General features: G+C 44.8%; 1 protein-coding gene across 2 annotated transcripts in view; it reads left to right on the top strand.

Moving 5' to 3' along the window:
* Positions 1 to 545: 545 nt before the first annotated feature.
* wcy (WW domain-containing adapter protein with coiled-coil wacky) overlaps positions 546 to 11,372 on the top strand; it is a 156,660-nt gene continuing 145,833 nt past the window's right edge. Inside the window, exons 1-3 of one of the 2 annotated variants that reach the window (XM_077643649.1) lie at positions 546 to 723; positions 908 to 941; positions 2,328 to 2,508. In XM_077643649.1, the coding sequence (XP_077499775.1) occupies positions 683 to 723; positions 908 to 941; positions 2,328 to 2,508 (256 nt within the window). In that variant the 5' untranslated portion in view covers positions 546 to 682. The remainder of the gene's footprint in view (positions 724 to 907; positions 942 to 2,327; positions 2,509 to 11,372) is intronic. The other variant, XM_077643658.1, reaches the window with a different exon arrangement.

The raw sequence follows: 11,372 nt of genomic DNA, 5'->3' as shown, positions 1-11,372 counted from the left end.
GCGCACCAGAAGGCATACTTTTTGCCGCAACGGCAGTTACAAGAAAATTGTGCGCTTCCTGCGTGTCGTCTGCTAGAGGGTCATCTGACGGCGACGCCATACGGCGGACGCGCGCTCTACGGCGTGCAGAAAAACCCCTGACGCTTCGGGCATGTTCTGCTTCGGCGCACTGACGCTCACACTCGTAGTACCTTCTAGCCAATACTAGAAACTCTAAGTATGGAGAAAAAAACACACCTCCCCGCTCTAGTTTCCATACCATGGCCACTTGAGAACTTAAAATAATAATAAAAAGTCTTTCTGAATTCAATTACAGTGTTCTAAAGCCTTCTAGACCACTGTAATTCAATCAACAAATGAAAGTGGTGTGGCGCCGTATTTGGGTTAACATTAATGTGATTTGAAACAACAAAAAAATAAAGATTAACAATTGCCAACTAAAAAAACGTGGACTGCAATAATAAAATAAAATTAAGATGAGACAAAAGAGTGACTTAAGGTTTATTCTTTCTTTTTTTGCGATGACGTTTTTTCGCGTAATCAAAAGCATCGGCCCGGATGTGTCATGGCGTCCAATTATGTGCCTGACGTTCTAGCTTTCTTGTGCTCCGGATAAACTTCAATATAGAATTTAAAATACGTTAATTTACTGACCATACAGTTCTACATTGACCTAGTATTAATGGTAATGCATGCAAGGAAACTTCCAAGGCTCAGCGATGGGTAGGAATGGGTTCAATTTGCCTCCATCGAATGATGTGTTCTGTGCGGCGCCATGTTCATTTGTTGTCAAAATATTTGGTCTTATTACGTGCCTTCTTCACTGTTCCTTTGCTTTTTGTGCAGTGTAACCTGTGGAACAGCGTATTAACCTATTCTGTAATACCAATCACTCCTACTCTTGCAGGTATTTTGACAGAAACCAAGCCCATCCGTACGAGGTTAGTATCGGTCTGCTCATCATATTTCATCGCGCATCATATTTCTAAAATTCTTCCTTTCAAGATGCTCACGTCAGGTGCATTTGGATGAAGGTGTCATATTTCTTGCTAAGAATTTTTTAACGGCAAGTATACTGTGCATTAATGACATTTATGCTAGGGTCCGCGGGGGCCGTTTTCTTTATATATTCGCTCGAGAAGGTAAAATTTCTTAACTATAACGTTTGTTGTGCGTAACAGTTGCTTCTTGTGGCTTAGTGCTGCTTTGAGCCTTCTGTTTTGTGCTTTGCTTCGTTTTTCGATAAACAATGCCCAATGTTCGATGGTCGAGAGCATTCGAACTGCAGGGCCAGGGAAGTCGATAGGGTTTTTGTTTTGTTTTTCATTGGATTCGTTCTAGGGGGAAAATGTACGTTTAGATATTGACCGAAAATAAGATAACTGTCGTGCACCGCTCATCTCTAGGTAGCCTATGGTACTGACGAGTTGCTGGTTCAGGTCGTCAACATTTTGGGCTTTGAGAATATCTTGCTAGGCCTAAGCGTAATAATGCATTTTTTTTTTCTCATTCGCAGCAGTGTGGTCTCGGTAGAACTGCGGCTGTAGTGTGTTCCCGACAGTGTCACTCTGCTGCAGTAGTCTTGGGCCGGCCAGTTTTTAGCGGGTCACTTCCGAAACTGTGACCCCCAAGGCTGGGAGGGGTTACCGAAGTGGCCCGCGCTTCGCTCAAGTAATCTCAGTCAGCAGCAAGTTGGATTGGCGTCGATGAAAGGCAGCAAAATTTGGCCAGGTTCTTGTCTTGTGCTGAGCGCGATGGGCGGCGAGGGTCAGCCGAGAGACCCGTTCGGAGCTCAGGGGTGCACCGCTCCGTCAGATGTTTAGCCACAGCCTCCGAATCATGCTCGGCAACATTTCGAGTGTGCGCGATGCGAAACAAAAAACGCTGCTGTGGTTTCGGATACAGCCTCTATGCAAGGGCTATCGCAGAGACACGAAACCTAGAGCTGCTTGCTGCCAGATTTCGCTTTCTCGGCTCCGCCCGTACCGTACTCTAGGCAAGTATGATTGCGGATCCAGCTCTATGGGATTGTGTGCTGCTCATGATTGGGTGTCTCTGAGTGGAGCAGGGAGTGGAGTTAGTCTATGCGCGAAGCACATTGATTGTAGAACAGCTGTTGAATTATGCATTGGCTCTGGAATTTGAGTAAATTTTGTATGAAATGTGGGACTCCTGCATTTGGTAGGGATTCCATTGCACTGACCTGAGACTGTTTCCTGCTGCACTGAACCATTGCGTTTGTCATTTTCATGTTGTATTTATTTTCCTGTGAGGGTTAGCCTTTCGAGCTTCTTCTAGTTCTGTGCTTGTGTTATCTGTGTGTGCAGAACTCGGGCAAGTACAGCTCAAAGTCCAACCTTGGAAGTCGATACAACGACAAAGTGCGTGAGTCACCTGCAAATGGTAGCCACAGCCGGATGGGTAGTCCAGACAGCCGACATAGCCCACGTTACCACAAATCATCCTACAACCAGAGACTCAAAGATCGGGACAAAGATCACGAACGAGGTGAGTACACTGTTTCATGCCCTGGATCCTTGTAGTAAATGCCATCACCATGTCATATTAAGATCAGTGTGGCTCTCTTGAGTAGAGACTTTTCCACATGACTTTCTGCAGTTCCTGATGTACATATAGATGACTCAGCATCACAGGAAAGCCAGCCATATATGCTCTGCCAATTTCATTGCTGTTCTGGACTCATCACTTCCATGATAAGTGTCGTATGCTGAGCTGTAAACATAGTGGGTTTGTGAAGCAATATCGGTTTAAGATTTTAGTACCACAGCGGTTTGTTTTGGCATTATTTTTTTTGTAGGAACGGCCTTGTGCAGACTCTGGATTAGGTGTATGTTAAATTGAAGATCGCTTTCTTATGGAGAAAGAAGAGCTAGTTGCAGTGCACAGCAGCCAAAGGAAGCAAAATTATGTTTGTGTCTGCTTGCCTCGGAAAGGGTGCAAGCAGTAATGAATCACTCCCAGACAGTTTGGCGGCTGTACTTAAGGTGTGCATATTTTAAACAGCGCAAAGGACTGGACACAAGGAAGGAGACACGTGGTGTCTCCTTCCTTGTGCCCTGTCCTTTGCGCTGATTAAAATATGAACATTAACCAACTAGCCCAATTCACAACACTTGTCCGAAGAGCAGTTGAACAGTTCTGGGGCATTGCACAAGGGGCAGTAATGTTGAGGATTGGCTAACTTGCTTGTCCAGTGCCACTTCCTCACCCATTATTGCTTCTGTTCTTCATGTATGAGTATGGCATCTTTGCTTTGGCACCTTCTGGGTTCTGGTCACCCTAGTGCCACTCACCATCATTTTGTCATGTTGCTGGCAGTTTTTAAATTGTCAAAGTGCCTCTCCCAGTTCTTAAGGAAGCGTTTTTAAAGCTTCATGCAGCTCTGGAGTGCTCCGCGGAGATGCTCGGTTAAAAAAGAAAGTATGTATGTCTTCTGTGGACAGTCTAGTAATCTGCCACAATCTCTGTTTTGGTAGCATAGTGAAAAAAGCATATTTTGAGCTGATGCCAAAAGTGCACTTCTTAAAACGTTGTGTTCAGTGGGAAGCATATGTTGAAACGTGCCTACCCTAAAACAAATCATGTTATGCTTGGCTGCAGAGGATATCGACAACCATGCAAAATTTTATCCGTGTGGCTAGTTAGAAACGCATCTGATTGTAGCTTGAAAGGGGTGTTTAAGTTTCCAAAGCTTTGCAGCCAGGGTTTGTGACAGCCATGGTGTTGAAATTGTCTTTGTGCTACTGCCACCTGGAGCAGTGCTAGCCCTTTCTTCAAATTCATCCACTTCCATTCAAGTGCACTCAGTGTTGCATTTGCACCATGCAGTCCTTGGTCGCTTTAGCCAAGAGTGCCTCGGTGTGAGGCATCGAAAGTGAATGAGGTGGCAACTAGTATAGAAAGTGTTGTTTTCACAATTTGAACCAATGCATATGCTTTGTATCCCATGAACAACCCACGGAACGATCTCTTCTGGCATTTTGTCTTGGTTGTTGCTCACACACAGTCAGTTTCTTGAGAAGCAGGTGCCAGCGCTACGTATGTGTACAAGTCATGATGCAGGTGTGTTTAGATGCAAGCTGAGACATTGTACTTGCGGACAATGCAGCAGAGGCGGCAGGAAAGGGAAGGAGACTGTCATTTGTTCGTGTGCCATGGGGAGTGGGTTGTTTGGGCTAGGGGTGCGGAGGGGTAAAGGGGAAGTTGGGGAGAGAGTGGGGTCACTAGGGCTCAGGAGCTGACTCCCCACGGCATGGGGACAAAGGCCCATCTCTCGCCCTTTCCTGCCTAGCCTCTGCTGCATTGCCAAGAAAAGTTGTCTCAGCTGTTCCATCAAGATGAGCCACCAGCCCGACTCAGCCTTCTTCTTGTTGAACACAACTCATTTCATTAGTAGGGTAAGCCAGACCATATCCTCTGCTGTATTCTTGGAGATCAGTGTGCAAGGGGAGTGAACTCTAAATGGTAGTGCTGCTAACATGTTGAGCAACTTAGTCTGGTGTTACAGTATCACCTAGTTATACTTACAGTGGTACCTTTTATCTCTCCAGTTGGCATGTTTTGCATTTGTGTTGTACCTCCTCTCTCACATTAATGACTGAAATGTTGCCGATGGTGTGGTGATCATTAGCATTGGGGCCATGGAACAGCCAGTCAGTGTAGCAGGATACCCATAGTGTCTGACACATTTCCAAGATTTTGTAGAGTGACTGCCTGTTCCATGACACCCCAGAAGTAGAAGGGGGGAAAAGTTTAGCACTGCTGGTTTTACAGGGAACAATAATTTGGCCTCTGGGCTTGACATTGAATTTTCAAAGCTCAATGATGAGGACAAGTCAGGTGTAGGAAGGGCGCTGCTGAGCTGAACTTGTTTAGTTCCTCAGGGCTGGCAAGGTTTATTTTTACATTTCTGTCCACGTAAGGTTGGTTTTGTAGAGTTTAACATTGCAAAGCGACTCGGGCTGTGAAGGATGCCATATGGAGGGTTCCGGATAATTTCGAGCGCCTTAACATGCACTGACAGTGATTGCATAGTACATGGGCCTCTAGCATTTTGCCACTGTTGAAATTCGACTGCCATGGCTGGGATCAAACCTACATGTTTTGGGTTAGCAGCCGAGCACCCTAACCACTGAGCCACTGCAGTGACTCTATCCACGTAAAAGTGTTAAAAAAAAAAGTGGGTAAGTTACAGGCCTTGTGGGCCTTGGTACATTTAAAAGAACAAGCATTTTGCATTGCTGAGCTCACCTGCATAGTGGATGGATGAACAGGGGTGCCACTGGCTACAGGAGACATACTTCATTTTAACAGTTCATGCAGTCCTGTGGAAGCTACAGAATATGCGGAGGCACCAGAAGGGACGCTGCAGAATGTAGCTTGGTGCTTCAGTTGCACTTATGATGCATTATTTTTGTGTGGCCAAGTGGTGTAGAATGTGTTTTATCACTTTATTATGTTCTGAATAATCACTGAAATACACCTGTGTGTCTGCACTGCCATAAGCAAAAGCATCTGCTGCTGCAAGATTTGCACTGGTGGGAGTTCTATGTCAGTTGCGCCAAACTATGCGATTGCATTAAGTTTGCTACAGACAGGAGTTTCTTGGTGGAATTGTACCAGATGCGGAATCTAAATACAGTTACAACAACCTCGATAAACTGCAGCCAATGCGAGAACGCACCTAAGCAGAAAGTTGAGCAAGTTGGTACAGTATGTGCACCTGCACTTTGGCCTGTCACCTTTGTGTAGTGCATTTGTTTCTCGAAGATGAGTGTTCCTACTGTCTGATGCAGAAGGCATGGCTTTTTTCTACTCTACACTTGGCAGAAAAGGTGTTGATAGTGGAGCCTTTCAACCTTCTACTAGTGCAGTGATAAGGTGTGCTCGTATTTCACGTTTTTGCCTGAGTAGTTCTGCTGTCTTATGAAGTCGTGTCATCGAGATTCTACTCTTAAGAAGCTGGCAGACCGCAGTGACTTTGAGAATGACCAGACAAAATCGACCCATCTCTGTTATATTTGGCAGAAAAGCGAAAGGGATAAATGTAATGCTGATGGTGCAAGCACCTCAAGTTCTTTCTGCTGTCATGTTCCTACTTTTTTGGCAGTTTTAGTCTGTACTTGTGAGTTTTCCACTTTATATATATTGCGTGCTACGAAGCACTTTAATCTCGTTCCGCTGTGCTAGGAGCAGGAATTTGTCTGTATGTGATTTTTCAATATCGTGCTTCGGTCACAAAACATCAGGAAGCTGCTGAAAATTGGCTTTCCACATGGTGTAGAGCTTGCTTCGAAATGCTCTTGGCCTTTTGAAATCACGAGGGGGCATTCTATAGATTGTGCTTTGAAATTTTTGTTCTTTTTGATCCAACATGAACAGATGGGAGCTTTAGGAGGAGCCGGTACTGTGGTATGCTATGTAAAAGTTTAAAAGTTACGAGCCTTTATTAGTGAATGCAGGTTTTCCAGATACCTATAGTAAACACAACAAGCTGTATTCCATAAGATAGCACCCACTAGACACTTCGCTGAATTTCGTGAGGAGTATTATTTCACTGTGATAGATTAAAAATAATGTGCTGTGCAATTTTACATGATGCACTTGTCAGCTTGGTGTGCCAATAAGTTTTGACCAGTTTCTTTTATCTGCCCGAGAAGAGGGAACTGCTTTTGCCATCAGCTGGTCTTTTGGACGCTTTATTAGCTCTGTCTGGGGCTTTGTGGAAGTGAATAGAATGCAAATTACTTCGGTGCGCAGCTTTAAATGTTTAGAAATTGCCAAAGAAACTACACAGGATCCAGTGGGAGTTGTGATATGCAGGATGTAACACTATGACAGAGAAGATTGAGTAGGTGTACAGGTTGGCGTATCAGGTTGCAGCGGGCAGGAAGGATATAATATCCTGCTTGCCCACCGCAACCTATGTCAACCTGTACAATGAGTTACAGTTCATTGGTGGAAGCAGCAGAAGGAGGCACAAATGGGTTTTGGCAATGGAAACAATATCTGAACAAGGTCCTGCCCCCTTTCTTCTGCAGCGTTCTGTTTGGCTGCTTTTTTAAACTGAAAGTATAGAACTGAAATTCACTTTGGGTCCCCACTTCAGGCTTGCTCAAAGGCAGTTTAGTTCATTTTGCCGCCTGGAAAAACGGCTTTCATGTAAGTGTTGCCACAAAACTATATTCAACAAGGCCATACTTAAGGAGTGGTTGCGCCCAAGATGGCAATCCTCTTCTTGCATTCACCCTGCTTTGCAGCGACAGTGTTTTCGCAGCATCAGCACTTGACTCCGTAGGTGCAGCTACAGTTTTGTGCAAAAATATGCCGTCCATTTGTCTTATTTTGGTTCAGACAGAGGCGATTCCCCAGCCCAGCCCGGACTACCAACGGGTGCCCGTGTGTAACTTTAGTTTCCCTCGTTGCCGAGGAGATGCACTGCTTTCCCAGCCTCTCTGAAGGTAGCAGGCATGCTCTGAATGATTCGGTGCTACCAGAAATGTAGTGTACACAGTTATCTACAAAACTGCCCAGAGTTCACCTTGGCACTGCACTGTGGAGTATCCAAAAGTGCTGCTTGTGATCTATTGATTTTTTTTTCTGACTGGAAAGTTTAGCCTGAAGTGTCCTGTAACTCTGAATACTCATTTTTGGTGCAGTAACGCTCAAAACATATATTCTAGATTTTTATGTTCCTATCTACTGACTGGATATGTCACATACTTTTGTGACTTTTTGTGCAAGTCTCAAATTTTTCCAGTCTGCCTTTTTGTTCATAAGCAACATACATTGTTTTTTTTTTTTCATTGTCTCACTGAAACGAGCATTCTATTGGCTATACTAAGATGTGTTACAATAAAGTTTAAATTAATAGGTGGAAAAAAATTTTATGCACACCACTCTTAAGTTGCCTGTTTTCCTGCGGTAAGGAAAGAGTTAAACTGGATGTTCATTCCATTCATTCTGATAACCAGCATCAAGAGCCAATTGTACAGTAAAGGCATGTGTTACAGCTGTTGTGCTTTTACATAAACCACTGTTTGGCTGTGTGGTAGTTACTACCCAGCCAAACTGGACGCTGACAACTTTTACCTGTATAATATGGTGTGCTTAGCACCACCTAAGTGAATTCCAGACTCAACTGCTGTCAAGGTGGGCATATATAAATTATTACGTTAAAAGGAATGCCGGGTGTATTTGAATGTCCATTCTTATCATTCAAGGTATGCAAGAAATGCCGTATCAGCTAGCCCTGTTTCTCTCATTATGCTGCAATGGAGGGTTTATGAACTTTTTGAGCAGTTTTATAAGGAGAGTTCTCCACATGTGAAAATGAATGTGCAATGCAAATAGATGCTTTATTTGCATCTGTTTGTTCAAAGTGGGGACTTAGTTTGTGTGGGTGATGGCTGTCTTGAATGAGTCTAGTGTCTCTGGGTATATGGGTGATTAATGTGGCTGGCTTCTTTGTAATTCATGCTTAAGGGATGCAATTTACAGGTTAGGAAGATGGGAAGGTGGTGACTCTAGGTAAACGTTTAGACTGTCACAGTGGTGGGTTTTAAGTAGTTATATGCTTTCAAAACGTTACCGTATATTGCCGCATATAAGACTGCCCAGTTCACAGCTTTTGCTCTCTAAAGTTGACTCAACAGATTGTATTATATGCTGACGGCACTAATGTTATTGCAAAGAAAAGTAAAACGGCTCGCAAATTTAAGCATGAGTCCTTGAATTTCATATCACTGTTTGCATTATTTTGTAATGCGTGGTCTTGCAATCTGTATTTCTTTTTTCTTCTTACTCCCACCTTGAATAGAGCATGCTTTTCACTGCTTGCCTTTAAATTTATTGAACAACTTTTTGTTTTTTACTTTGCTTTGCTTTTCACACAGCACTGTGACATTATGTTTTCATATGTACATTTGGTTATAGTACAATATTTTGGATAATGTTGCTTTTCTTGTGTAACTGTTATTGCGGAGGACATGTTCCCTCCTTTTGCCTTGCCTCAAGGGCAAGAACTTTGTATTACCCCAATAAAACATAATTAGTAGGGGTGTGCGAATACTGAATAGTACCTCTCGAATTGAATAGTAACAATTTTATTCAGACATGTGCTGAAGTGCTTATAGTTTATAAGCTCTCATGCAAAAAGAGCAGCTGCTGCATGTGACCTGGTTTTCTCGCCTGGATGTGACAATGTTGCCAGCTGTAGAAAAGTTTTTCACTTGGAACTTGCCTTTCTGGTATAGCAAGGTATTTCATGGCCATTCTGTACAGACCGTGAAAGTTCTGCTTGCCTGTTTTCCTCCAGTACGCAAAAGGGCCTTCATCCCTGCTGCAAAATGGCTCTCGAAGGTTTCGCTGAAATTCATCAATGTTACCTGGTTCATGGTTGTCTCTCTTCCCAGATGACATTGCAAGCTTGTCGATATTGTCCCATATGCTGGCACTATGCTGCTTTTGTGCTGTAGATGTTGAGGGCTTAGCACAGTCACTGGGTGGTGGGCTTGACGAGCTCTGCAGCTCACTCCATGCAAGTTCTAGAAGTCTTGTTTCTTGTAATCTTGCCTTCACACTTTTTTGTAAATTTTTTGCGAACAGTGACGTGTCGTCATCCGCTGCAGCACAGTCTTTCGGCACCATGTGCATTCCGTAAAGGAATGGCATCACCGAAGACGAAATTGCGTACTTCTGCCCACTCAGGTCTTTTGTTGCTGGTGCAGTTGGCTCAAGGCCCTTGACCAGTCCAGCTATCGTTTTCCATTCCTGTGGTGTCAGGTTGGGTACCACTGTCTCAGAGGTAGCAAGTTCAAGGCAAACTGCCTCTTTAAGCTGAAGGAGATGTGACAGCATGTCATGCTCGCTATTCCACCTGGTGTCTACATTCTGGACAAGCTCCAGGAGGGGTAGCTCCATCCGCCGCTGGCAGTCCTTTAGTCTTGCTGCAGCTAGGCCACTGTGCTTGTAATGGCCCACTATTGCACAGCATTTCTTAAGAATGGCGGGCACTCCTGCAGTTTCTTCCTTGGTATCCTTAATGGCCAATTGCGATGTATGGCCCAACCCAAACACTGCATGGGGGTACACTGAAAGTCCCGGAGAGCTGCGCGGAAATTTCGTGCATTGTCCGTCACAACAAAATAAGGTACCTCTTGCAGTGGCAGATCCCATTCAACCCCGCAGGGGGGCTTCTGCAGCTTGCAGGCGTTGGTGAGTGGCGACACACGGGTTCCCGAGCATCCGCAGGGACATCCTCGCAGGAGGATGATGGTGAACAGTGCATCACCACGGACCCAAGTACCCGTGCCTAGCCGTGCGTGGCATCACCGTGTCCGGGGAAGAGGGGATCCTGGTGGTTGAGCCGATACCGAGCGTTTGGACCTTTAAGGCCCCTCGGCGGAGGCAACACACCACTTTGGCCCCAGCTTCCTGTAGACGGCACCTCCGGCCTAACCCGACCGGGGGAAATCGGCAGTCACCTTTTCCTATCTTCCCCTTTGTCTTTCACTTTCCTATCTTCTTTCTCACAACTTTCTGTCTCCTATTCACTTCTTAGTTTTTTTCCTTTTCCCGGCGGCGAGGGTTAACCTTGTGTGGCCAACCACCCTGAGTTGCGTCATATTTGGTTATTGGTTATAGCAGTGGTGTACAGCTGGCGTGGGCAGGGCGTGCTTTTAAGTTCCTGTCCTGTCCCCTAGTTGGGTTCCATGGTGGGTGGCTGGCACCATGGCCGAAGAACATTTTTTTTCCATGGCTGCCTTCTACTTTCAAATGATTGCCCTCTGAAAAGGGGGCGGACCGATATAACCTCCCAGTTCTTTAATAGAAAGAGAACATCTTTTGCAAAATTCTACATCATTCATAGTGAACGGAAAGAAAAACCAGCCAGACTCATATCCCCTTTCACAGTCTCGAAAGTCCTCACAGATTCCTTAGGTCCGTAGTACAAGGTGATAAATTTGGCTAGTGGAGACCTCCTACTAGAACTTGTTGACATCACTCAAATCTCGAAACAGCAGACATTGAAACTTTCGGTGACATCCCTGTGTTCGTAACACCCCACAGATCGTTAAACACAGTATGTGGTGTCATCTCCGACGATGACTTTTTACACTTGACAGAAGAGAAAATGCTGGAAGGACTGTCCGAACAAAATGTAACCAATGTATATAGAATAAAAATATGCAAAGAAAACGAAGAAATTCCAACGAAACACCTGGTACTGACCATTGCTTCCTGCACCCTGCCCGAATCAATCCAGGTAGGGTACACAAAAATCTCCGTCTGACCATGTATCCCTAACCCTAGACGCTGCTTCAAATGCCAAAGGTTTGGCCACGGCTCCC

The sequence above is a fragment of the Amblyomma americanum genome, chromosome 1 (genome assembly GCF_052857255.1).
Source record: "Amblyomma americanum isolate KBUSLIRL-KWMA chromosome 1, ASM5285725v1, whole genome shotgun sequence".
NCBI lineage: Eukaryota > Metazoa > Arthropoda > Arachnida > Ixodida > Ixodidae > Amblyomma > Amblyomma americanum.
Note: the sequence above shows the minus strand (reverse complement) of the source record. Positions and strands in the feature narration are given on the sequence as shown.